This window comes from Onychomys torridus, chromosome 4, assembly GCF_903995425.1.
Source record: "Onychomys torridus chromosome 4, mOncTor1.1, whole genome shotgun sequence".
Taxonomy (NCBI): domain Eukaryota; kingdom Metazoa; phylum Chordata; class Mammalia; order Rodentia; family Cricetidae; genus Onychomys; species Onychomys torridus.
In genome coordinates this window covers 137,337,340-137,364,506 of record NC_050446.1, presented here as the reverse complement: position 1 = coordinate 137,364,506, position 27,167 = coordinate 137,337,340, and the positions used below count along the sequence as shown (strand labels likewise).

At 40.8% G+C, this 27,167-nt stretch overlaps 1 protein-coding gene across 1 annotated transcript in view; it reads right to left on the bottom strand.

Annotated features, from left to right (window-relative positions):
* The window catches only part of Prpf6 (pre-mRNA processing factor 6), a 72,174-nt gene extending 45,009 nt beyond the window's left edge, over nucleotides 1-27,165 (bottom strand). The window contains exons 1-9 of the mRNA XM_036183616.1: nucleotides 26,959-27,165; nucleotides 23,913-24,081; nucleotides 21,645-21,763; nucleotides 12,402-12,480; nucleotides 11,235-11,411; nucleotides 10,871-11,026; nucleotides 1,478-1,572; nucleotides 931-1,087; nucleotides 48-210 (exon numbers count right to left, since the gene is read on the bottom strand). Coding sequence (XP_036039509.1) covers nucleotides 48-210; nucleotides 931-1,087; nucleotides 1,478-1,572; nucleotides 10,871-11,026; nucleotides 11,235-11,411; nucleotides 12,402-12,480; nucleotides 21,645-21,763; nucleotides 23,913-24,081; nucleotides 26,959-27,029 — 1,186 coding nt within the window. The 5' untranslated portion in view covers nucleotides 27,030-27,165. The remainder of the gene's footprint in view (nucleotides 1-47; nucleotides 211-930; nucleotides 1,088-1,477; nucleotides 1,573-10,870; nucleotides 11,027-11,234; nucleotides 11,412-12,401; nucleotides 12,481-21,644; nucleotides 21,764-23,912; nucleotides 24,082-26,958) is intronic.
* Nucleotides 27,166-27,167: the final 2 nt, after the last annotated feature.

Below are 27,167 nucleotides of genomic sequence, written 5' to 3'. Positions count from 1 at the left end.
TGGGAGGACAGGTGCAATCTAAGGGAGTATCTCCAAGGGAGGCTTACCTTTCCGAAGAACACGCTTCTTTGCTCGAATGTCTGTTTCTAGCTCTGCTGCTCTAATGTAAATCCTAACAGACTGTGGGAGATGACGGACAGCTTGTGCCACCACAGCCTTGGCTGTGTCCCCAGGCTGTAGCCTGGCCGCTTCTAGCCAGACATCTTCACTCTGGAGCAAAGAAAAAAAAGGGGGGGAGGGGGCAAGTGGCAGTAAGAACAGCCTGGAAACCACAAGGGAGAAGTGGGTACCTCTGGGCCTCCAAATTCTATAAGAATCAACTTGGCCATAAAATACATACATATGAGGGTTCCCCTTGTAATAATGACAAAGCTCAGAAATGTGGCTACCATGTCTAAATGAAAGACACATATAATCCTTCACAAAGAAAAAGAATACAATTTACTGTAGGCAAAGTCTATGGGAAAAACAAAGACCCTATGTCTGTCTGGGAAGTTCAGATTTATGCCTAAAGTTCAGAGAATTCCACAGAGGGTTTCTTTCACTATCAGAAATAGTCCACACAGAGCATATGACATTCAGTTGGTTTCATAGTACTTTTTAAAATTGTCTAGTCATCCCACCTCCCAAAACACAAATGCTGGAATATACTAAGAGCTAGCACTAACCTGTAAGTCCCACCACCCCAGCACCACCACCACCCCAGCAGCAGCAGCAGCAGCAGCAGCAGCAGCAGCAGCACCACCACCACCACCACCACCACCACCCCCAGATTTAAAAATACAAAACCAAGCAAGAAACTTCTTTCCCTCTACTTAAAACCCTGCTCTAGCTCCATTTCTCCAGTATAGGTACCATGCTTAGCAAAACAGGGTTTTCTGGGAGCCAGAAATCATGTACGTGTCAAGAGAAATGTGCTATAGGCTTCACCTTGGGACACATCTCTGTCCCTTTCATAATAAGGTTCCGAGCCACCTGTAGCTTTCCAGTGACTTCTTCCAGGCGAGCTGATGCAATCCAAGCAGGTGGGTGATGAGGGTTTGTTTCTCGAACAGATTTGAGAAGTAGCCGTGCCTTCTTAATGTCACTATAAGAATGAGAAGCCACAAAACATTAGGCCACACTACCAGAAATGTGACAAGAGCCAGGGAGAAGGCACCCCCTCAGACACAAGGCATAAATTGCTAAGGACAACATGCTGAAGACACAAAATCCAAAACAGCTCTGTGGGGACACTGAGCAAACAAAATGAGGCCTGAATTTCCAGACAAGAAACATGAGATAATTAGTAAAGCTGCTTTCTAGCGTATCACAAGCACAGACCTTAAGATATTATTTGTAAATATTTAACACACACAGTAAATGAATATAAATATATTTCTACATTTCTCAGAACATCCATGTCATATTTTGACTGTATATTAAAAAAAAAAAAAAAACTCCACAATACACTAGGCAAATTCTGCAACATACTCACTTTATATCCCCTCCGTGGGTTGGGATCATAGAATTTAGATCTGTCAGATAGCCTTTGGGGTCCACAACAGTTTGCCCACTCACTGAGTCAGATACCTGTGAGATAGGTAAAGGTAAGAATCAACTAGACAGGACCAGTGATGTCTAAAACAAAGAATGCCTTACCAAGGACCCTGGAAACCCTCCCAACGAATCTACCCAAGAATAAATAGTCAGGAGGGAAACCACTTTATGTAACTCAGACAACAGTTGGTGATTAGGAAAGTACATTCTACAGGAAAGTATAGAAATCTTCCATAAGGATTAATATTGGGGTGGGGAATAGGGCTGAAAGAGAATGGTTCCCACAGGCTCATGTACGAATGAATACTTGGTTCCCCAGTCGGTGAAACTATTTGGAAAGAGTTAGGGGATATGGTCTTGTTGGAAGACCACTGGAGGTGGGTGTTTGAGGTTTCAAAAGACTAGTGCCAGCCAGACCGTGGTGGTGCACACCTTTAATCTTAGCATTTGGAAGGCAGAGGCAGGTAGATCTCTGTGAGTTCAAGGCCAGCCTGGTCTACAGAGTAAGTTCCAAGACAGCCAAAGCTACATAACAGAGAAACCCTATCCCCCCCCCCCCCCAAAAAAAAAACCACCACCAACAAAAATAAACAAAAATAAAAAACTTGTGCCAGTCTCAGTATGCCTTCTCGGTGGCATGTGGTTGTGGATCAAGATTTGAGCTCTCAACTGTCCCTTCATTCCACCATCATGGACTCTTAACACTCTTGTGGAATATTACTTTAAACTATGTAAAGATGTGCTACATTCGTTTATGTTGTGGAATATTACTTTAACTATGTAAAGATGTGTTAAATTTGTTTATGCTGCATTTGATTATGTAAAGATGTGTTGCTATTTCACCTTGCCTGCCTAAGGCACCTGACTGGTCTAATAAAAAAGCTGAATGACCAATAACTAGGCAGGACTGGCAGGCAGAAAGAATAAGTAGGAGGAGAAATCTAGGCTTGAGAGAGAAGGAGGTGAGAACGAGAGAGAAAGAGAGGGACAGGTCTGGGTCCAGAAGCCAGCAAGACAGACTCAGAGGAAGCAGCAAAGATATACAGAATGAAAGAAAGATAAAAAGCCCTGAGGCTAAGGTAGATAAACAGATAAAAACAGAGCTAAGAGAAGGCCAAGCTTTCATAAGTAATAATAAGTCTCCATTGTCATGATTTGGGAGCTGGTTGGTGGCCCAAAAGAATGTCTGTTACAAACTCTGAAACCACAAGCCAAATTAAATGCTTTCTTTTATAGATTGCCTTGGCCATGATGTTTTATCACACCAATAGAAAAGTAACCAAGACACAAAGAGATCCCAAAATCCTAGGGAAAAAACTCAAGTAGACATAGAAAAAAAAAATGTCTTTCAATTGTTGTGGAATAATCTTTTTATACACTGTGAAGCTGTGTTTTTACCAAAGTGCCTAGTGACTGGTTTAATAAAGAGCAGAATGGAATAGCTAGGCAGGGAAATAGGTTAGGCAGGACTTCTGGGGACAGAGAGGCCTCAGGAGAAGAAAGACGGAATCACCAGCCAGATGCAGAGGAAGCAGGATAGGCAGTACCGAGTAAAGGTAATTGAGCTACATAAAAGAACATAGACTAAAAGATATGGGTTAATTTAAGTTATAAGAACTATTTAGGGGCTGGAGAGATGGCTCAGCAGTTAAGAACACTGGCTGCTTTCCCAGGGGTCCTGAGTTCAACTCCCAGCACCCACATTGTGGCTCACAACCATCTGTAATGAGATCTGGTGCCCTCTTCCGGCCTGCAGTCATATATGCTGTATACATAATAATAAATAAATAAATCTTAAAAAAAAAAAAAAAAGAACTATTTAGGAACAAGCATAAGCTAAGGCCAATAATTAATAAATCTCCGTGTAGTTTTTTTCTGAGCTGTTGGCTCAAAGAAAATCCATTTACATTCCAAGACTGACTTAAACCAAGACACTCATAAAGTAAAAGATTGGTAATTTCAATTATTTTTTTTTAATTTCAATACAGCAGTTCATTCTACTATCATAATTGTGAGTGTTTAAACCGCCATGATAAGCCAGGTCTGATAGCACACACCTATAATCCCAGCTACTACTTAGAAGGCTGAGGCAGAAAGAACCAAAGTTCAAGGTCTACCTAGCTATATAGTAAGTTCAAGGTCAGCCTACGCAACTTACTGATATCAATTAAAAATTAAAAACTAAAAATTAGCCAGGCATGGTAGCATATACCTTTAATCCCAGCACTCTGGAGGCAGAGGCAGGTGAATCTCTGTGAGTTTGAGAGGTCAGCCTGGTCTACAAAGTGAGTTCCAGGACAGCCAGGGCAACCCTGTCTAAAAACAACAACCACGACCTAGAAACAGCCAGCATGGGCATACACCTGTAAAACCAGTACTCAGGAGGCAGAGCACTGTTGTGGTATATTTTGATTGCATTCTGATGCTCCCAAGACTGACAATAAAGTGTGCTTTGAATCAGAGGGCAGAGCTAGCTACTAGGTGACCAAAATTAGCCACAGAGATTTTGGAAGACTACGAACACAGGAAGTATTAGGGTGGGGCTCAGAGACATTTCAGCTTTTTTGGATCAAGGAATGAGACAGATAGATAGATAGATAGATAGATATAGATAGGTAGAGAGAGAGAGAGAGAGAGAGAGAGAGAGAGAAGAAAGAAAGAGAAAAAGATAGAAAGAAAGAGGAGAGGAGAGGAGAGGAGAGGAGGTCACTGGTTGCTTCTCTACTGCTTCTCTGGTCATTCAGGTTCTTACCCCAGTATTTGACTCCCAAGTTTTTATTGAGCACTGGTCTACATATCCAGCAGATCAGCCAAGTAGTAAGGCCCTGACTTAAAAAAAAAAAAAAAAGTAAAAAAAGGCCTTTTGCGATTTTCTTTTTGTTGAGATTTTGTGAGATGGATCATAGTAAGCATGAGAGCCTGAATTAAAATCCCAGCACTCATGTTAATGTGTGTGTGTGTGTGTGCGTGTGTGTGTGTGTGTGCGCGCGCGTGTGCGCGCATGGTAATGTGTCCCTGTAACCCCAGCATTGGCAGGGATCTTGGGAGTTCATTGACCAACCAGTCTATTGAAAACAGAGAGCTTCAGATTCAACTGAGAGACCTCTTCAGGTGTTAGGTGATAGAGCAGGACAACTAACATTTTCTTCTGGTCATGATTTCCTACTCTAGCTCTACCAGTATGTGGCACATGTAGACATACACACACAGACACACAAAGTTGGGTAGCTCAGGAGTAAAATATTTGCCCAACTAACATATATATGCATGGCCCTGGGTTTGATCTCTAGTACTGAAAGAAAAAAACAAAAACAAAACAAAACCTATGACAAGCAACAATAAAAATATAAATAAATATAATTTTATTTTTTAAATGGGCAGGGTCAAGGTTTAGTTTGGCAGGAAAATGTTTGCCCAGTATATAGAAAGCATGGGTTTAATCCTCAGCACCAGAAAAAAAGGGAAAGCAAGACACAATGGCTCATGCCTCTAATAAACAACACTTACAAGGCTAATGCAAATTGACCATGAATTCAAGACTACCTGTACTACATAGCCCAAAGCCAGTCTGGGCTAACAGCTAATGAAACCTATCTCAAAAAAAAAGAGGGAGGCAGGTGGTGGTGGCGGCGGCGGCACATTTCCTTTAATCCCAGTACTCGGGAGGTAGAGGCATGCAGATCTCTGAGTACAAGACCAGCCGGGTCTACAAATGAGTTCCAGGACAAGAGAAACCCTGTTTCAAAAAAACAAACAAGGTCGGGTGGTGGTGGCGCACACCTGTAATCCCAGCACTCAGGAGGCAGAGGCAGGTGGATCTCTGTGAGTTCGAGGCCAGCCTGGTCTACAAAGCGAGTTCCAGGACAGCCTCCAAAGCTACAGAGAAACCCTGTCTCCAAAAACCAACAAAAAACAAAGAGGGGTATGGTAACAAATATATCTCAAACAGTAGAGTACTTGCCTACCACAAACATAACCCTAGCATTATATAAACCAAGTTATAATCTCAGTACTGAAGAGATGGAGACAGGAGGATCCAAAATTCAGGGTCATCCTGCACTACACATTGAGTTCCGAACTACCCTCAACTACATGAAACCCTGTTTCAAAAGAACAAAAAACAAGAGGGCTGGAGAGATGGCTCAGTAGTTAGGAGCATTTGTTGCTCTTGCAGAGGACCAAGAATTGGTTTCTAGCAACCACATGGTTACTCATAACCATCTCCAAACTCTTCCAGGGGATCCAATGTCCTCTTCTAAATTTAAACAGTACAGGGCACAAACATGTTGTGCATACAAACATTCAAGCAAAAACACTCAAACATAAAATAAAATTTTAAAAAATAAAAAGGACAAAAACTAAGCAAACAAAAGAGCAAGCATCTTGAATCTATTTCTCTGAATAGCAAATACATAAAAGGATGATTAACATTACTAATCATTAGGAATATACAAATAAAATCACAACTTCACACCCATTAGAATGGCTATTTTGGGAACCAGGAGAGATGGTTCAATTGGTAAAGTGTTTGCCATGAGAGCATGAGGACCTAAACACCTACATGAAAGTTGGACACAGCAGTACCTGCTTTTAAATCCAGTGCTCACACAAAAAATGGAAACAAATCTTAAAAAATAAAAAAAGGTGGGGACAGGGCTGCCTTAATTATGGTAGAAAAGGCAAGTGTGTGTAGTTTCTCCAACTACCTAGGGTGGTCCATAGGATGCTGAGAATGAATAACAAAACCAAAGAGAAAGGGACAAGGCTTGCTTTGGGCTAAGAGGTGCAGGACCTTTCCTCACCCAATGCAAGGTAGAAAAACAATGTTTCTTTTTCTTTCTTTTTTTTTTTTTTTAAAGACAAGATCTCATACTACAACCCAAGTTGGACTCAGACTCAAGGTGATGCTCTTGCCTCAGCTTCCTGAGTACTGAGATTTTATAGGTACACTGTACAACACTCTTAAGAAAAGATGGGCCAGGCGGTGGTGGCACACGCCTTTAATCCCAGCACTCGGGAGGCAGAGGCAGGCAGATCTTTGTGAGTTCGAGGCCAGCCTGGTCTACAGAGCGAGATCCAGGACAGACACCAAAACTACACAGAGAAACCTGTTTTTTTTCTAGTAAGTGGGCATGGTGCTACACATCTATAATCCCAGCACTTCAAAGATAGTGGTAGGAAGGATCAGAAATTCAAGGTCATCCTTGGCTACATACATAGCAAGTATGAAGTCAGCTAGGTCACATGAGACTGTCTTCCTCTCCTCCGAAACCCCAGGCATGATAGCTTATATCTGTAATTCCAGCACATGAAAGGCAAAGGCAAGGAAATATTACAAGTTCAAGGCTAGCCTGGTCTACATAGTTTCAGGCCAGCCAATTACACGTCGGATCCTGTCTCAAAATAAAACAACAAAAATACCCTGAAGAATATATGTAGGACCATTCTAATTTGTATAGTCCTAGTATCTGTATTACTTGCCAATTAAAATATTAAATTCTACCTTTAAAAAAAGAACAAATAAAGTAAGAGACTAGAGGAAGACACAGAGTGCTGACCTCTGGCCTCCATACTTGAGTACATAAACATATGCACTATGCACAAACCCACATAAACATGTATATACATTCATGTACACACACATTCACATGTGCACATGCACGCACACAAAGAGAATGACTATTTTCAAAGGAAAATAAAGTAAATGTTGAACTGGAAGAGACAGTTCAGCAGTTAAAAGTACTTTCTTCTCTTCGAAGGTCTGAGTTCAGTCCCCAGAACTGGATGGTAGTGATGGCTGCATAATAGCAAGAAAGTACTTAAATTGATAAACATGCACATAAAAATGGTTAAAATGTCCAGGCATCATAATATTCTATCTGTAGTACTAACAGGCAGGAGGATCACTTAAGGCAGAAGTATGAGGCCAGCCTGGGCAATGTAGTCATAGTAAGATTTTGTCTCGGATATAAACATACAAAAAGTTTAAAGTGGTAAATTCCGGTGCTGGGGTAATAGCTCAATAGTATACTACTTATCTAGCTTGCTTGACACTCTGGGTTCTAACTCCTAACAATTATTTTTTAAAAAGACAGGAAGGTAAAATAAAAAAGATAAAGCCCACATAGAGGCATGTGTCTTTAATCTCAGTACTCCCGAGGCAGGAACATGTGAATCTGTGAATTAGAGGCCAGCCTGGTCTAGAGTGAGTACGAGGGCCAGGGCTATATAGTGAGACCCTGTCACAGAAAATAAATAAAATAAAAATTAAAAATAGAAAGAAGAAAATGTAAAGCTTTTGATACACACACTTTAACTTTAACCATGGCACATGTTTTTCTTTTGGTTTTGGTTTTTTTTTTTTTTTCAAATACTCTTAGCTGGGGTTATAGCTCAGGAGTAGAACACCTGCCTAATACAATGAAGGGCCTGGGTTCTATCCCTATCACCACAAAAAAGGAAAAGAGGAAAAGAAATAGAGAAACATTAATTGCTTCTTAATGCTCTTACAAGAAAATATTAATTCTACAACAGCTACGGGAGAAAAAGAACAAACCAAAGGAAACAAAGTGACACTGATATTAAATACAAAACAGGGAAATAAACTGCCACAATAAAGGTGTTTCTCAGACCCTTAGAGACTCACAAATATTTAACTGCACCACAACTAAATCATTCATTAACTGGGAGCTGAAGAGATGACTCAGCAGTTAAAGAACATTGGCTGCTTCTGTGGAATGTCTTACTGTACACTGTGAATATGTGTTGCTACCATTGGTTAATAAATAAAGCTGCTTTAGCTATGGCAAGGCAGGATAAGAGACAGATGGGAAATCTAAGCAGTAATATAGGGAGAAGAAGAAGTCAGATCAGACACCATCCAGCTGCCAGGGGAGCAAAATATAATAGAACATAGGTAAAGACATGAGACACATGGCAATACATAGATTAAAAGAAATGGGTTAATTTAAGATATAACAGCTAGCTAGCAATAAGCCTGAACCACAGACCAAACAGTTTGCAATTAATATTAAGCCTCTGAGGATTATTTTATAAGCGGCTGCAGTACTGTGGGACCGAGTAGAACAGAGAAAAGGCTCTGCCTACAGGCTGCTTTTCCAGAGGACCTAGATTTTTGACTCGTAGCATCCACATGATGGCTCATCTGTAACTCTGGTTCCAAGGAACCCAATGTGCTCTTCTGGCTTCTAGACACTGTACATACACAGTATACAAGACATACAATGCAGGCAAAACACTCATACATTTAAAATAAAAATAAACAAATCTTTAGAAAAAGAAATTGGCCAACTGGAAGCCCACTGAGTTCAGAGATGGATAGTATGCTTTAGACAGACAGAGTGACGAAAAGGATCCAACAGTGCTAGGTGCCAGAGATGTCACATCATCCAGCAGGTACAGCATAAGAATGTAAAATGAGGAAGGTAATATGATATGCAGCAAAAAAATTCCACTTCAAAGACTCTACAGAAATAATGACTTAAATGTGCCACAAAGAAGCCTATGAATTCAAAACAAAAAGTTTTTAAAAAAAAGAGAGAGAAAGAAAAGAAAGAACTCAGTTTTCCAAAGATCAACCACAGCAAAACACTGTCTCAAATAAAAAAAAAAAAAGAAAGAAAGAAAAGAAAAGAAAAAGAAAAAAGAAAGAAAGAAAAGAAAAAAATGACAAATAAGTAAAGGGTGAAGGGCAGGAGATGAAGCTCGGTCACACAATGTTCACCTAGCATATAATAAGTCTCCTCTCCAATACCACACACAAAAGAAGATTAAATCATGCTGCATATAAACTACTCTCCATTTTACAAGTTAAAGGAGACATACACACGTTAACAAAAAAAAAAGTAAAATTTTTTAAAAATAAATAAGTTTTGTTTTGAGACAGGGTTTCTCTGTGTAACAGCCCCGGCTATCCTAGAACTTGCTTTGTAGACCAGGCTGTTATCAGACTCACAGAAATTCACCTGTGTCTGCCTTCCAAGTGCTGAGATTAAAGGTGTACACCACCATGCCCTGTGGTGATATATTGTGTAACCTAATAAACTTGCCTGAGGATCAGAGGACAGAGCCAGCCACTAGATTAGTCATAGAGGTCAGGTAGTGGTGGCACACAGACCTTTAATCCCAGCACTTGAGATCTCATGCCTTTGCTTAGGAAGCACACTTACTTTTAATCCCAGGAAGTAATATGACAGGGCAGAGAAAGGTATATAAGGCCTGAGGAAATAGGAACTGACTCTCTTTAGGCTGAAGATTTCATAGAGGTAAGAACTAGTGGCTGGCTGCTCTTATTCTCTGATCTTTCAGCTTTTACCCTGATATCTGGCTCTGGGTTTTTTGTATTAAAAGATCATCTAAGATTTGAACAACAATGCCCAGCTGCTATTGGGTTTTGTTTTTGTTTTTGGGTTTTTTTTGTTTTGGTTTTTTTTCGGGGAGGGGGGGGGTTCGAGATAGGGTTTCTCTGTGTAGCTTTGCGCCTTTCCTAGAACTCACTTTGGAGACCAGGCTGGCCTCAAACTCACAGAGATCCACCTGCCTCTGCCTCCCGAGTGCTGGGATTAAAGGCATGTGTCACCATTGCCCGGCCTGCTATTGGTTTTTTATTGTAAAATATTTGCCTCTATAAATTTTAAAAATGCAGTAACAAAGAGTTAGGAATTTAGCTCAGTGGTAGAGCACTTGCCTAGCAAGTGTAGGAGCCTGGATTCATTCCCAGTGCTTAAAAAAGGACTTTATCAGAGCTGGAGTGATGGCTCAGTGGTTAAGAGCACTGACTGTTCTCCCAGAGGTCCTGAGTTCAATTCCCAGCAACCACATGGTAGCTAACAACCATCTATAAAAATAAGATCTGGTGCTTTCTTCTGACAGAACACTGTATACATAATAAATAATTTTTTTAAAGGACTTTATCAATAGAGCATATGAAATTTGTTGGGAGTGCACTCATCCCCTATGATGGCCTCATACCTCAAAGGGACAAACTAGCATGTCACACAGGGCTGGCCCTTTATTTGTTGTGCCGAGTGTGCATGCCCTGTAGAGAGACACAAATACTCACCTATAGACAGAATCTTACCCACTTAACAACAAGGGCAGAGTATCATTTTATGACAAATATAAAAAATAAACTTTATACATTTCCGTTTTTTAAATTGTTGAGTGTTTTCTTTTGTTTATGCTGGGGATCAAACCAAGGGCCTTGCATATGCTAGGCAAGTGATCTACCATCTGAGTTACATGCCCCAAATTTGTTGCTTTGTCCCCCTTCAGTACCATCTATAAGAAAATATTCATGACAAACTCTCACCTGGCTAAGCCTCATGTCCATCAGGGTATTTCTTGCTTGGCCAATCTTCCTCATGTCCAGCTCCCCTGTACCAGGTGTCATCAGCCCTGGTGTCATTCCACCAGGGTACGGAGTGTTCAGGCCACCTGGATAGGGTGTGTTCAGACCTCCAAATTGCTAGAAGGAGGATAAAACACTGGTTTGCACTGTCATGCTAAAGATTCCCACCTCCTCTAAACACTAGTCCCTAGTCCCCATGCCCTAATAGGTACAGCTATGCAGACTCTTGTCACAGTACAGCTACAGAAGCACTCAACATTCACCCTTCTCACCACACCCTTATCCAGACTAAAGAAGCCTCATTTGCCTCTGTTCAGATACTCACAGTTTGTCGCGGATCCACAGAAGTGTGGTTCTCTCCAGTCTGTAAATGTTTTGCAAAGAAACTGTCAGGAACAGGGGTCAGCTTCTCATAGCGTGGATTCCGTTGACGTTTGTTTCTGGCATCGCCAACCTCTGGGATGCTCAGCCACTCTTCTTCTGTGACCTCTGCCAACTTCCTCTGGAAATATGCAGATCCCAAATGTTAGTCATCTACATGACTTCATATTTGCCCTACTCAAGCCTCTGGCCTACTGTGCCTTAGAAGGATTGATACAGAAATGGTTTTCCATTTAAAAAAATAAATAAATGAGGGGCTAGAGAGATGGCTCAGCAGTTAAGAGCACTGGCTGCTTTTCCAGAGGATCTGGATTCAATGCCCACAAAACAGCTCACAACTCCAGTTCCAGGAGATCTAACACACTTACACAAACATATATGTAGGCAAAACACCAATGCACAAAAAAAATTAATAAGAATTTTTATGTATTTATTATTTACTATATGTGTGTACATGCATGTGAGCATGGACACATACAAGGATAAATGCCAAGATTTGGTTCTTGCTTTCCACCACCTGGGACTTGGAAGGCAAATTCAGGCTGTTAGGCTTGATGGCAAGTGCCTTTACCTGTTGAGCCATCCTAATAATCCTGGTTTTCCATTTTATTTAGAGAAACCAATTCACTTGGGTTTGCACTATTTTAAAAATGTAAATTATTAGGTCAAAGTTCAATAGGCAGCTTAGAAAGCATATGCCTAAATGGAGAGAAATTTAATAAAAAACTGTATTTCCAAAGAGCACTGGCTGCTCTTCCAGAGGTCCTGAGTTCAATTCCCAGCAACCATATGGTGGCTCACAATCATCTCTCGTGGGATCTGATGCCCTCCTCTAGCACAAAGGCATACATGAAGATATAGCACTCACACATAAAATAAACAAATCTTTTTAAAAAAGGGTAGAAGAAAATATTTTTTCCTTTGTTTTTTTTTTTTTTAGAACATAGGGCAGAAGATCAAATATACTGAAGCACAAACCTCCCCTAAGCAATTAATCTTCTAAACTAAGTAAACAGCAGTTAGTAGAGGTTCAAGTACTACAGCAGAGTAGTTTGGCCTTCTGCTGCTTAGATGAGGGCCTGAGAACCAGTATGCCAACCCATCTGCTCACCTTGAGATCTGAAAATTGCTGCTGGATTTTGGGACGCTCCATTCGGTATTTCTCAATCTCTTCTTTCTCCCTTTGCTCTCTAGGAAATAAAATATGTGCCTGCATTACAAGTATTAGATGTGGGGCTGGAGAGATGGCTCAGCAGTTAAGAGCACTGACTGCTCTTCCAGAAGACCCTGGTTCAATTCCCAGCACCCACATAGCAGCTCACAAGTATCTGTAACTCCAGTTCCAGGGGACCTGACACCCTCACACAGGCATACATGCAGGGAAAAAAAAGAAAGCACATAAAATAAATAGAAATTTTAAAAAGAGATATTAGATGTAGGGTTTGGAGAAATAGTAGATATAAGCTTATGGCACTTCTTAAAGAGAAGTAGGTTTATTTCCCACCCCACATGGTGGCTCACAGCTATCCATAACTCCAGTACTAAGGGATCCAATGCCCTTTTCTGGCATCCATGGGCACTAGGCATGCACTTAGTATACATACAGACATGTAGGCAAAACAGTCATACATACAAATTAATAAGTTCTAAAAAATAAAATAAAATTCATTAAAAAAAGAAAATTGGATGTCCATTGCAAAATGAAGTTGGTTTGTTGTCTGTCTTAATTAAACAACCAAAAACAATTCCACACATTTAACAGTTAAATAGAATATATTTTAGGCAATGGTACATATAATCACAAATCTAATCATTCAATTATTTATCAAATGAAAACAGTAAATCAGATATCTTACTTTCATAAATGTTCCTTAAGTGATAATATGTTTACATCAAAATAAATTCATTATAGTCAGGTATGAAGTCACACACCTTTTATCTCAACACTGGGAGGCAGAGATAGGCAAAGCTCTGTGAGTTCAAGGCCAGCCTGGTCTATGTATCTATGTGGTGAGTGAGTTCCAGGACAGCTAGAGCTATGTAGAGATCCTGTCTCTTCCCACCCCACCCCAGAAAAAAAGAAAGAAAGAAAATCCATTATAAGGAAAAATATATTTTACTCCCCTAAACTGCACTTCTATCAACACTTCAACACTGTACACTGTAGTGTCAGTTGTGATGGTCCAGCCTAACTCCACCTTAAGAATTGAAGCCACTTTGTTATAAGATCACAAGTTCATTTGTTTGCTGCAAAATTCAAGCTGACCATGTTTTAACCTGTTTCTGGAATTTGACATGCTGTTCTCCATCCTGTGTTTGACTCACACCTTGAATATACCCAGATAAGATGAGATGTTCTGCCAAATAAGTATAAAATGTGCAGCCAAGCTCCTACGTAACCAAAATTCCTCTGGAAATCCCCCAAACCTTGAAAACTCTTAGGCTTGCAGTTTTTTGGACTATATAAACACTATCCTTTCCTGTGTTCTTGCTATGTTTTCAAAGCCTACTTTAGGGAGATAGGTTTGTCTAACAGAAAATAAAGCTTCCCTTTTAATTTGACCAAAGAATAGGGGCAATTGGTCTTTACTCTCAAGTGGTGGGATTAACAGTTGTTTCCTCCCATTGATTACATGGCTGACAAGAAGCTATAGCAACACTATCATTGTCCAACAACTCAAGAGACAATTGTTCAGTTGGAACCTCCAGCTCACTCTTACTTGATCCAGAAAGTCTCATTCCTGTCTCTCTCTCCAAACCACACCTTCTCAGCAAATCTCTGAACAAAGGGAAGGCACCAAAAAGTCTAGTTCTGAATTCTTGGAGGCTGAAGCTGCCAGCAGCCCAAGTTCCCACCTAAGCGTTCCAGCTTTTGACCATATGTAGACACAAACCCAGCTTGTAACGTCAACCCTCACCTACAGACTATATAAGCTCCCTGCTTTAGTTCAGGCACGTGACCCTCCAGCCCCATCTCTGAGGCTGGTGGACTCACCCAGAAGTTGCTTAGCTCAAATAAACCTGTTCCTTTTCTTTTTCAATTCAGCTTGATCTGGCTTACTATGTCAGCAGAGAAACCTACTATCAGGTACAGAAATTAACTATTTTATCAGTATCACTAAGCTCTGGAAAAAGTCAAAATTCAAAGTACTTTTTTCCCTTTTTGTTGTTATTGTTTTGTTTTTGGTTTTTAAGACATGATTTCTCTGTGTAGTCAGCTCTGGCTGTCCTAGAACTCCCTCTGTGGACCAAGTTGGCCAAGAGTCCACCTGCCTCTGCCTCCCAAGTACTGGGATTAAAAACGTGCACCACTATGCTGAGCTCAAAGTATGGTTTCTACTAGGTACATGGAACATATTTTTAACGCCAGCACATGGGATGCAGAAGCAGGAAAATCTCTGAGTTCAAGGCCAGCCTAGGTTACACAGCAAGTTCCAGGAAGCTTGCACTAGAGTGAGACCTTGTCTTAAAAAAAAAAAAAAAACCAAACAAACAAAACTTACAAAGCAACGTAAGTATGCTTTGCAGTATCCTGTGTTCACTTCCCATAAACTTTCCCAAAATTAGAACACAGAATTCAGAAAGTTGGCATATTAAAGTGATATACTAAGAGAACATAAACACAAGATTTGCCACATTAGAGTTCAAAGCAAGATGTCACCTTGAAGCCCTACAAAACAAATACAAGAGCCTTGCATCTCAAATAAGATACCCAAGTTCCAAGCTTGACCAACATGGCACCAAGTGCCCACCACAGTGACCAACTCAACTTGTTCCCAATAGGCCCCTTATAGTTTGCTTCACCCACCAGCCTAGTGTGACCTACCCCACTTCACAATAGAGACAGGTGGCATGAACTTGCAAACCACTATCACTAACCCACAAGATCTAGATTTTTCACTTGCCACCTGACTCTATTTCCAAATTATTTAACAGAAAGAGATAAGAATTATTCCTACCTGCCCGTTTCAAGACTGGATGACCCTGGGGCTAAAGAGATGTCTCAGAAGCTAAGTGGACTAGCTGGTCTTCCAAAGGACTTGGGTTCAGTTCCCAGTATCCATACCATCATTCTCTTCTGGCATCTATGGTGCATATATGTTGTGTAATAATCTTTATGTACACCATGAAGATGTGTCACTCTGATTGGTTTAATAAAAAGCTAAACAGCCAATAGCTAGGCAGGATTTCTGGGCAGGCAGGACACTTGGGAAGAAGGCAGAGATGCCAGGAGATGCAGAACAAGCATGATGGGCAGCACAGAGATGAGGTAATAAAGCCATGAGGCAGAAAGTAAATTAATAGAAATGAGTTATTTAAATTATAAGAACTAGTTAGAAACAAGCCTAAGCTATCATCCCAGCTTTCATAATTAATAGTAAGTCTTCATGTCATTATTGGGGAGTCAAAGGTTCCAACAAAAAAATCTGAATACAAATGGCATCCAACAGGCACATATTTCCACATAAGACCTGAAAAAAGCTTTAAAAAAGGTTCCCAACACACAAAAATGGGGGAAAACAAGACTTCCCACAGTCTCTCACACAGGCCGAGGCCAACTGTCTGTAGGCTTGAGGCACCAGTGCACCATGAGCTAAGTAAGCTGCACCACAGCTTAAGGTTTTGCTCATGCAGACAGAAAAGGTTACAGATACGCAATAAAGCAGGTTCAGAGGGAAAAAAACCTCTAACAGGTTACAATGTGTTTAACAATGGCATAGACTTAAGGGGGGCGAGGGAGGATATATACAATCATTAAAAAATTAAAAAAAAATAAAGTCTTTAAAGAAAGAAATAAAGTAATTTAAAAAGTCACATAAAGATGGGAAATATAACACACGAAGTTTGGACCTTATTTGGTGCTTTGTTAATTTTGAAGTTTTTGAATGCTAATGAATAGACAACAGCTGCTGAGAGACATTGGATTGTGGAAGGGACTGCTGAATTAAACCAACCTATATACTTTAGGAATGAATACCTTAACTTTAAAATGGAAGTCAAAAAATGCATTACATTAGAGAAGAGGTTATGCTTTTGTTTCCATGGGAAACGAAAGGCTGTGGATTCCTTCCAGGTTAACAGAGATCAGATTTGACCAGGGGAGACTTCCTAAGTATTCTGACATGGAGGAAGAAGCCAAGAATGACTGCAGAATAGGTGATGTGTAAGCTGATCTCTTGGCATGGGAACAGCTCGAAGACGAAATGAGACATGATAAACCTTGTTGGCTCCAGAGTCCTCATTGACTTATTATTACATGCCATCCTTTCATATGTCCTAAATAAAGATTTATATTACAGTTTGGTCATGTAATCCAAACGGACTTATAAAGTTGACAGATGCCTTTTACCTGCTCAAACATAGAACAAAAATTCATCTTTAACTGTGTACACCACACACTTCACGTGTGTTAATTCAGATATGTATGTTATCTTTAAAAATTTGCGGGGCGGTGGTGGAGCACGCCTGTAATCCCAGCACTCGGGAGGCAGAGGCAGGTGGATCTCTGTGAGTTCGAGGCCAGCATGGTCTACAGAGCTAGTCCAGGACAGACTCCAAAGCTACAGAGAAACCCTGTCTCAAAAAAACCAATCAATCAATCGATCAATAAATAAATAAATAAATAAATTTGTGTGTTTTCAGAGCAAGGGGAACAGACATCAATGAAAATGGGTGGTCCAGGTGATCCAGCCTCACATTGTGCCTCTGTTGCAGTTTCCTCGTTGTTCAACATCCAGAACAGCTTTAAGGCTGTTGGAGATGGTCCAGCCTCATAGACTAATCTAATCAGACTTCAGATAAGCCCTACATTTTCCCATCACACCAAGACTAGGTAACAGCTAACTCTCCCACAAATTGACCATTATCTTAATTTTTTTCTAGGTCTCCTAAAGATGTCATCACTCCCAGATAGCAGGAAGCAGTCCAGAAAACGTGACATTCACATTCCCAAGAGGTAGGGTAGGTGGTTTTTGGTCATTCCGTGGGTTATGGATGTTTGTCATCATTTAGGGGGTTGGTTATAAGTTGTTAGTGGTCATTCAGAAAAAAAGCTGAACAGAAGAGATTAGACTCAGAGATCACTTTCTGAAGGGAAAAAGGGGAGATATAGTATAGAAATGATGGAATAAAAGGGTGGGTTGTTGAGTCTACTTTTGAACAACCACCAGTCTCAAATATTTTACGATATGGATTTTTGTATATTGATACAAATTCAAGGTTATTTTTGTTATACTGTATTTTATGTTTATATTTCTTGTTTAAGGTATTGTACCTATGGAGTTCATTTAAAAATGTAATGTAAAGTTTTAGTCCTTGAAAGCTATTTAGGATAATAAAGAAATACAGGTTAAAAGCCATCTATAACAATCAAACTTATAGTCATGTTAGGTATGTTTTCAATATCATACAGAGATGTATTTTAGATAGATAGGTGATCTTCAAACACTTCAAAGACCTACAGAATACGGCATTTAAAATGTTGTAACTTGGCTGGGCGGTGGTGGCACACGCCTTTAGTCCCAGCACTTGGGAGGCAGAGCCAGGCAGATCTCTGAGTTCGAGGCCAGCCTGGTCTACCAAGTGAATTCCAGGAAAGGCGCAAAGCTACTCTGAGAAACCCTGTCTCGAAAAACCAAAAAAGAAAAAAAAAAAAAAGTTATAACTTAATACTTTTTCATGACAGTGAAACACAACAGTACCAATCTACCTAAAAAAAAAAAAAAAAAAAAAAAAAGTTGATGGGCATCATCAAAGAACCTCTATATGGAATTTGCTTTTTTTTTTTCTCCCCCGAGACAGGGTTTCTCTGTATAGTTTTGGTGCCTATCCTGGATCTCGCTCTGTAGACCACCAGTCTGCCCTCAAACTCACAGAGATCCACCTGCCTCTGCCTCCCGAGTGCTGGGATTAAAGGTGCGTGCCACCACCACCCAGCCAGAGTTTGCTTTCTTTATGGCAAAAGCTAGTCACTGGGCCAAAAAACTGTCCTTGACTCAACCGCTGACCAAACTGGACCAGCAAGACACAAACAAAAGTGTCTGCCAAACTTTGACAAGACAAAGTAAGACAGTCCTTCAAAATTCCTGCTTCACCGAAAAGTCTGTCAGATACTCTAGGCCTGTAGCTGAAGACAGATGCCCCAATGTTGCAGAGGAAACTAGGGTGACTGTCCAGGAAGCCAGCTGTTTCTGTCATTTCTATAGTTTTGAAAGTTGTTTGCTCTGCACTTCCTGTTTACTCAAGTAATATTTTATCCTTTTTGGGTCTCTGATGGAGATTGAAAACTAAATAGTTATAGTTTTACAGTTTTCCTTGTTACCAAATTGAGAAAAAAACTTAGATAACAGATGTAAAGTTTATAAAGTTGAGAGACACAAAAGCTTAAATTGTTTATCAAAAAAAATGTTTTGAGGTCTAAGGAAATAGTTTTAAGATAGTAATACAAGTTATAATAGAAAATGGTTTAGGTATCAAACTTTAAATTCATCAAGATAAAATAGATAAGAGTATTTTTTCTGAATATGCCAAATACAAATGGACTGGACATTATGAATGTAACTCTTACTTGATAATTGTTCTTATTGTGTATAGTTTTACTATGTTAGAGTTAAAATCTTTCCTTTTTATTTAGACAAAAAGGGGGAAATGTTGTGGAATAATCTTTTTGTACACTGTGAAGACATGTCACTGATTGGTTTAATAAAAAGCTGAACAGCCAATAGCTAGGCAGGATTTCTGGGCAGGGAGGATGCTGGGAAGCAGGCAGAGAAGCCAGGAGACACAGAGCAAGCAGAAAGATGAGGTAAGAAAGCCACAAGGAAGAATAAAAATTAATAGAAATGGGTTAAGTTGTAAGAGCTAGTTACAAACAAGCCTAAGCGAGCAGAGGTGGCATACGCCTTTAATCCTAGCACTCAGGAGGCAGAGCCAGAGTCTAATGGATCTCTGTGATTTGAAACCAACCTGGCCTACAGAGTGAGATCTAGGACAGGCACCAAAACAACACAGAGAAATCCTGTCCCCCTCAAAAAAAAAAAAAAAAAAAGATCTTAAAAAAAAAAAAAGAACTGAAACAAGATTAAGCTATCTGCCTAGTTTTCATAATTAATAATAAGGCTCTGTGTCGGCTACTAGGGAACCAATAGTTGTAGGCAGAGTTTTCTTGTCACACAGACGCTTGCAAATAAACACACTGAGGCTTACATTAATTATAAATGCTCGGCCAACAGCTCAGGCTCATTACTAACTAGCACTTACATTTTAAGTTTACCCATATTCCTTATTTATACTCTGCCACATGGCAGTACCTTTATTAATATGGCATGTTCATTTCCTGCTCCTTCTGCATTTGGCTAGCGACTCTTCTGACTCCACCCTTCTTCATCCCAGCATCCTTAGTTTGGTAGCCCCACCTATACTTCCTGCCTGGCTATCAGCCAATCAATTTTTTTATTAAACCAATCTGAGTGACAAATCTTCACAGTATACAAAAGGATTATTCCACAGTAAACTGTCCTTCCAAAAAATCCAACTACATACATACATACATGCAGGGGATACATTCATATAAATAAAAATAAACAAATATATAAATATTGAAGACGGCAACCCTAAGATGAACATGACAGTACAGGCCTACAAATCTGATAATGCAGAAAGGTAAGGAAAGAGACTGCCATGAATTCAAGGTCAACCTGGACTACATAATGAAACATCACCTCAAAAACCAAAAAGGAAAAGGAGAGGACTGAGAAATTAATCGGTGGTTAAGAGGTCATACTGCTCTGAAGAAGACCTGAGTTCAGTTCCCAACACCCATGCTGAATAGCTCACAACTTCCTGTAACTTATGTCTCTGGCCTCCAAGGGTGTATACACACACACACACACACACACACAAATTTTTTAAATCTTTAATCCCAGGACTCAGGAAGAAGAGGTATAAAGATATCTGTGGTCTGAAGGCAGAGTCTGGTCTACATACTAAGTTCCAAGACAGTGATAGCTATGTATACAGAATCAGTCTCAAAAAAAAAAAACCCAAAATAACAGCTGGAAAGATGGCACAGTGATTAAGAGCACTGGCTGCTCTTCCAGAGGTCCTGAGTTCAATTCCCGCAACCATATGGTGGCTTACAACCACCTGTAATGAAATCTGGTCCCCTCTTCTGGCCTGCAAAGACACATGCAGGCAGAACACTGTATACGTAATAAATAAATAAATCATATATATATATATATGTATAGATAGATAGATATAGATACAGATATAGATAAATAAGAGATGGCTAGAGCGAGCACTAGCTGCTCCTCAAAGGATTCCATTCCCAGTACCCACATGGCAACTCACAACCATCTGTAACTCAAATTCCAGGGGGATCTAATGCCTTCTTTTGGCCTTCAAGGGTACAAAGCACACCTATGTTGCATAGATATACATGCAGGCAAAACACTCATATGGGTAAAAATAATGCAAGTACCAAAAAAAAAAAAAAAAAAAAAAAAAAAGAAATGGTTAGGGAGTGATGGCCCACATCTTTAATGCCAGCACTTGGGAGGCAGAGCCACGTGGATCTCTGTGAGTTCAAGGCCAGCCTGGTCTACAGAGCAGATCCAGGACAGGCACCAAAACTACACAGAGAAACTCTGTCTCGAAAAACCAACAGAAAAAAGGGAAAAAAAAGGCTGAGGATATAGCTCAGGTATAAAGAACTTGACTATCATACATAAGGTCATATGTTAAATTCCTTAGTACCACAAAACAAGCAAAATAAATAAATAACCAAAAAAATAGTATGGGGATACTGTTAATGTAGTGGTAAAGTATCTTCATAGCCCACACAAGGTAAGATCCTAGGTTTCCAAAGAACAAAATAAAAAAAAACAAACAAAAAAAAAAAAACCCATACCTTTAGTACCAGTATTTGGGAGACCAAGGCAGTTGGATCTCTATGAGTTCAAGATCAGCCTGATCTACATAGAGTTCTAGTACATCTAGAGCTACATAGCAAGACCTTGTCCCAGGAGGAAAAAAAAAAAAAAAAAACCTCAGGTTTAATCCTCTGAATCCTCCTCCAAAAAAAGGCAACCCTAATGGACATGGTGGTACAATACTAAGGAAGCAGAAGCAGACAGATCTCTGTGAGTTATAGACCAGCCAAACTTAAGTGACCCTGATCATAGTCAAAGTATTACCCAGCCTTTATGCAGGCACAGTTGTTATAGACCAGGTCCAAGTAGCCTCTGAAGTCAAGTAGGCATACAGACTACTTTGCAACTTTCTTCCTAGCCCAAAATAAAACACAACAAAAAGAAATTTACTTTGTCTGAAAGCACAGTATGAAATAACATACCTTCTTTCTTTTCTTCTTTCATCCATCCTTTTATCCAAAGCTGCATAAATAGCATCTGCTTCCTCATCATCTTTCTCATAGGGCCCACTCGAGAAGAGGCTCCCAGCATAGCCATTAAACTAAGAACCAAACAATACATATAAAGGGTCAGCTTTTCCACCAACACAGAAAGCAGAACACTCATATCCATAAAATAAAAATAACTAAATCTTAAAAAAAAAAAAAAAAAAAAGTTGGAAGAAACTAAGCATACTTTTTTGTTGCTGTGACAAAATACCCTGACTAAAGAAACAGTTTAGGAGCTGGGTGATGGAGGCACATGCCTTTAATCCCAGCACTAAGGAGGCAGAGGCAGGCAGATCTTCAGTTCAGCGCCAGCATGGTCTACAGAGTGAGTTCCAGAACAGTCAAGGATGTACAATACTATGGCTGAAAAATAAAACAACAATAACAAAGCCAACTTAGGGAAGAAAGGATTTATTTGACATACAATTCCAGGTTATAGACCATCACTGCAGGAAAATCATGGAAGGAGAGGCTTTGAGGGAGTTGATCACACATATCCAGTCAAAGGCAAAAAATAAACACACCCCCACTTGCTTCTACTCAGCTAGTTTTCTTCACCCTTACACAATTCAGGGCTCAGCCATGGAATGGTGCCACCTACATTCAGAGTGTGTTTTCCACCTTGATCAATAATCAAGACAAACCCCAACAGACATGCTCACAGGCCAGTCTGATTCTGCTAATTTCTTTATTGAGACTCTCTTCCCAGGTGATTCTAGATTATGTCAACTGACAGTTAAAATTAACCAGCACACTAAGAAGACAAAATACATTGAGAAATCCTGGACCAGGTTCATGACAGCAACATTTATAGAAACACTGTAAAATTGAAATAAAATCTGTAGCTTAGTTAATAATATAGTGTCAATAGATTAAAAGGTTTCTTTTCTTTTCTTTTTTTTTTTTTTTGAGACAGGGTTTCCCTATGTAGCTTTGCGCCTTTCCTGGAACTCACTTGGTAGCCCAGGCTGGCCTCGAACTCACAGAGATCCACCTGGCTCTGCCTCCCAAGTGCTGGGATTAAAGGTGTGCGCTGCTGCCGCTGCTGCTGCCGCCGCTGCCGAGACCACCACCCGGCGATTAAAAGGTTTCTATAATTCACTAAAATCATATAAGATGAGACAAAATGGAGAGAGTATATAAGAACCTTTCCCCCCCCCCCCCCCCCTGAGATAGGGTCTCACTATGTAGCTCTGGCTGGCCTGGAACTTGCTATGCAGAACAGCCTAGTCTTGAATCTACATAGGTCCACCTCTACCTTCCAACTGCTGGAATTAAAGGCACGGGCCACTATGCCTAGTAATTCCTTTAATTTATTCTAAATATTTTATTTAAGATAGGCTCTCACTATTTATCCCTGACTGGCCTGAAATACTTTGGGTAGACCAGGCTAGCCTCAAACTCACAGAGATCCACCTGCCCCTGCTGCCTAAGTGCTGGGATTAAGGGCATGCATCACCACAACTGCTTTATTTTATTTTAATCTACATGTGCGAGCACATCTGTGCTCAAGCACTTTTGTGTGTGTGTGTGTGCACTCGAACACTCACGTATTTGTAGGTCTACATGTTCAGACAACCACAGAGCAGAAGAGGACATTGGATCCCCTGGAAATGGAGTTACAAGTAGTGTGAACAGCCTGATGTTGGTGCTGGGAACTGAACTAAAGTCCTTTAGAAGAACAGCAAGTACTCTTAACCACCAAACCATTTCTCCAGCCCCTTTTCTAATATTTTAGGGATACTATTTTTCCAAGTTTCTCCAAGTTTAAAATTATTTCAAAATTAACATTCTACAAAACGTTTTTTTTTTTTTTCCTCAAAGGAAAGATGTTCTTTAGATATGCTTAAAAAACTCTTGAAAGACCTCAGTTGACTATACCAAGCAACAAAGAAGTTCAATAATAAAGTTAAGTCAGCACCAGCACTATCACTAAAAATCTGCGAGCACCACCACCACTCGGCATAAATAAAATCTTTAAAAAAAAAATGAAAATAGCGAGGAGATGGTAGAGCATGCTTTAATCCTAGCTCTTGGGAGGCAGAAGCATGTGGATCTCTGTGAGTTCAAGACCAGCCTAGTCTACAGAGCTAGTTTAGGACAATCAAGCCTATACAAAGAAACCCTATCTCGAAAAACCAAAAAAGAAAAAAGGAAAAGAAAATTAATCTTTAAAAAGCCATTTTTAAAAAAAAAAATCACCTCATCATAGTTGGTATCATTCAGATCCTCATCATCATCATCAGCAGCCTGATTTTTCTTCATCTGGTCCCCCACAGTTCTCTTCCCTGGTGGGGCATGACGATCATCCACAGGATCATTTGCATCCCGGGCAGGCCCAATGTCTGATCGGGTGGTGAAGCCAGTGGCACTGAAGGAAGTCCAAAGACATCATTATTTGAGTGACCCTGATCCTAAGCTCTCTTCTGATCATCATTTAGTAACATCACTTCTCATACTTCTGGGAACCTACAAAGATTCTAATACTTCGTCTTCTTTATTTGATGAACCTTTTAATCTCAATGAGTAGGTCAGAGAGTTTTTCTTCATCCCAAGGAGTCCCCATTTTTCCTCCACATCACTGTCAGAAGTCTCTCCTCTTCCAGTTCTGGCCTCACATTTTTAATTGTCTGTTGAGCATGAACTCTCCACTTTCAACCAGGACCAAACTGATTTCCTCCTATATGTACTCAGCAGCTGTTCCAGGATGATAAGCCATTAACAGCCATTCTTTAGAGACACTATACAATCATCTTTGTTTCCTTTGAGTTCTCTTCATCTTGTCTGTCCCCAAATACTACTGACAAATTGCTCCTCAAGACCGCAGCAATTCCTGCCACAGCTGGAAATCCATTTATTATCCCTGCCTCCAACCTACTCCTACTTCAACCCAAAATCTGCCAAGTGATTCTTTTCAAAAATGTAGCTCAGCCAGGCAGTGGTGGCACATACCTTTAATACCAGCACTCGAGAGGCAGAGGCAGGTGGATCTCTGTGAGTTCAAGGCCAGCCTGGTCTACAGAACAAGATCCAGGGCAGCCAGGAGTACACAAAGAAACCCTGTCTCAAAAAATCAAAATCACGGGGCTGGGAATTTCGCTCAGTGGTAGAGCGCTTGCCTAGCAAGCACAAGGTCCTGGGTTCAGTCCTCAGCTCTGGGAAAAAAAAAAAAAAAAAAATCAAACAAACATTTTAAAAAAGTAGCTCATAAACTATGGGAGCTCTATCCTAAGCTAAGGTCCCCATAGCTTCCAGCTCCATTCTTCTTGCAGCAAATCCCTCTATTCTGGATTCCTTTCTTTTCTGGCCTCCCTGGAATTGATCTTTTCCTTTTATATTTATGTTTACTTATGTGTATGTGTGTGAAGCTGTGTGTTTACACACACCACATGCATGCATGTGCATGTGGAGATCCAAAGAAGATACCAGAGCCCCTGGAACTACAAGTACCTGATGTGGGTGCTGGAAATGAAACTCAAGTCCTCTACAAAAGCAGTAAGTGGGGTTGGGGATTTAGCTCAGTGGTAGAGCGCTTGCCTAGCAAGCACAAGGCCCTGGGTTCGATCCTCCTAACTGCTAAGCCATCTCTCTATTCCATTTTGTCTTTTTTAAAGAGGCTGGGCAAGGTGTTGGACTCAAACCCAGGGCTGTCGCATGGTACACTCGGCTACACCTCCAGCTGCCTTTTTACACTGTTTATTTATTTATGTATCTAGTGTGTGCGAGCTGACACGTGTAGAGGTCAGAAGACCAACTTCAGAGGCTCAGTTTTCCTCTTCTACCACATGGATTCTGGGGATCAGAGGCAGACTTGACAAAGCCTTTATCCACCAAGCCACCTCACCAGTCCCCTACTTGCCTTTTTATGTGTCTACACCAAATCCCTCTGTTTGTTTGTTTGTTTGTTTGTTTGTTTGAGACAGGGTTTCTCTGTATAGTCTTGGCTATCCTAGAACTTGCTCTGTAGACCAGGCTGGTCTCTGAGTCCTGGGATTAAAGGTGTGGGCCACCACTGCCTGGCACAAATTCCACTTTTCTTTACTTCTCCCAAATCTGACATTTTAAAATCCCTCTTTGCTACACTGCTGAATATCTCTTGACTTCTATTCTCCTTTGTATGCTTATTTGTACAAACAGCAAACTTCTTCTAGTAAATTCAGGTCATCTGACGATGGGTACGAATGCCTTTTTTTTTTTTCTTTTGCCAGAGCTGAGGACCGAACCCAGGGCCTTGCACTTGCTAGGCAAGCGCTCTACCACTGAGCTAAATCCCCAACCCCCCCCCCCCAATGCCTCCTAAATACTATTACCAAGAGAGACTTATGTCTAATCAAATGCATAAAGAAGTAGAAAAATACGCTGGGCGGTGGTGCACACCTGTAATCCCAGCACTCAGGAGACAGAGCCAGGCGGATCTCTGTGAGTTCGAGGCCAGCCTGGGCTACCAAGTGAGTTCCAGGAAAGGCACAAAGCTACACAGGGAAACCCTGTCTCGAAAAAAAAAAACAAACAAACAAACAAAAAAGGTAGGAAAAATACTATTCATTTACCCAACACCTTATAGTTGGCAGGCATAGGCCATCCCTGTCCAGAGGGTTGAGCATTTTAACAAGTGACCTACGGTCACACATCCTAGAAGGAAATGATGCTTAAGGGAATAAAAGAGTAGCACAGTACCACTATACACATCAGACTCAACTGCTCCCTACAGCCGACTTGCTTATGCATATTACTTCAGACACCAAAACACTGAGGCTCAAAGCCCTGTGTAATCCCCGAGATGATTCATATATCAGGGTGGCAGTCAGGCCTCATGTACCCACTTATTCTGACAAATTCTGACAAAAAAAAAAAAAAAAAAAAAAAAAGGCCACGCCACTGTGTCTGACAGGCATTATGCCAGATTACCTCCCGGCCTATGTGGTGGTGAACGTTAATCTTGTTTATGTTTTGAGACAAGGTTTCTTTACCCCTGGCTGTCTTGAGATTCGGTACGTAGATCAGGCTGGTCTCTAACTCAAAGATACTAAGGCTTCTGCTGTACCCCCACCACCCCCACCGCGCCCCGCCTCAATGGTGGGATTAGAGACCTGCGCCACTACTCCTAGGCACTTTTGTTTTGTTTCGAGACGCGGTCTCTCTACGTAGCCCTAGCGGTCACTAGCATCGTTCTCAACTAGGCCTGGAGAGAACTGCGTTCCAGGGCACTAGCCACCCGTCCTGGTACAAGTTTCACCTACTGCCTTACCCCCGGCCCAGCCCGGGTACGTAGCCGAGCGGCGCGGGCATGCCCAGGAACGGCTTCTTCTTCTTGTTCATGGCGGTGTTGTTGGCCGAGGCAGACAAATGTAGAGGGACAAATACGCGGCAGAAGGTGCAAAATCCTCCCGGTGTCGCAGCAGGAAGAGACACAGCTACTACGTCGCCAGCACCCCGGAAGTAGAGAGTGAGGTCGCG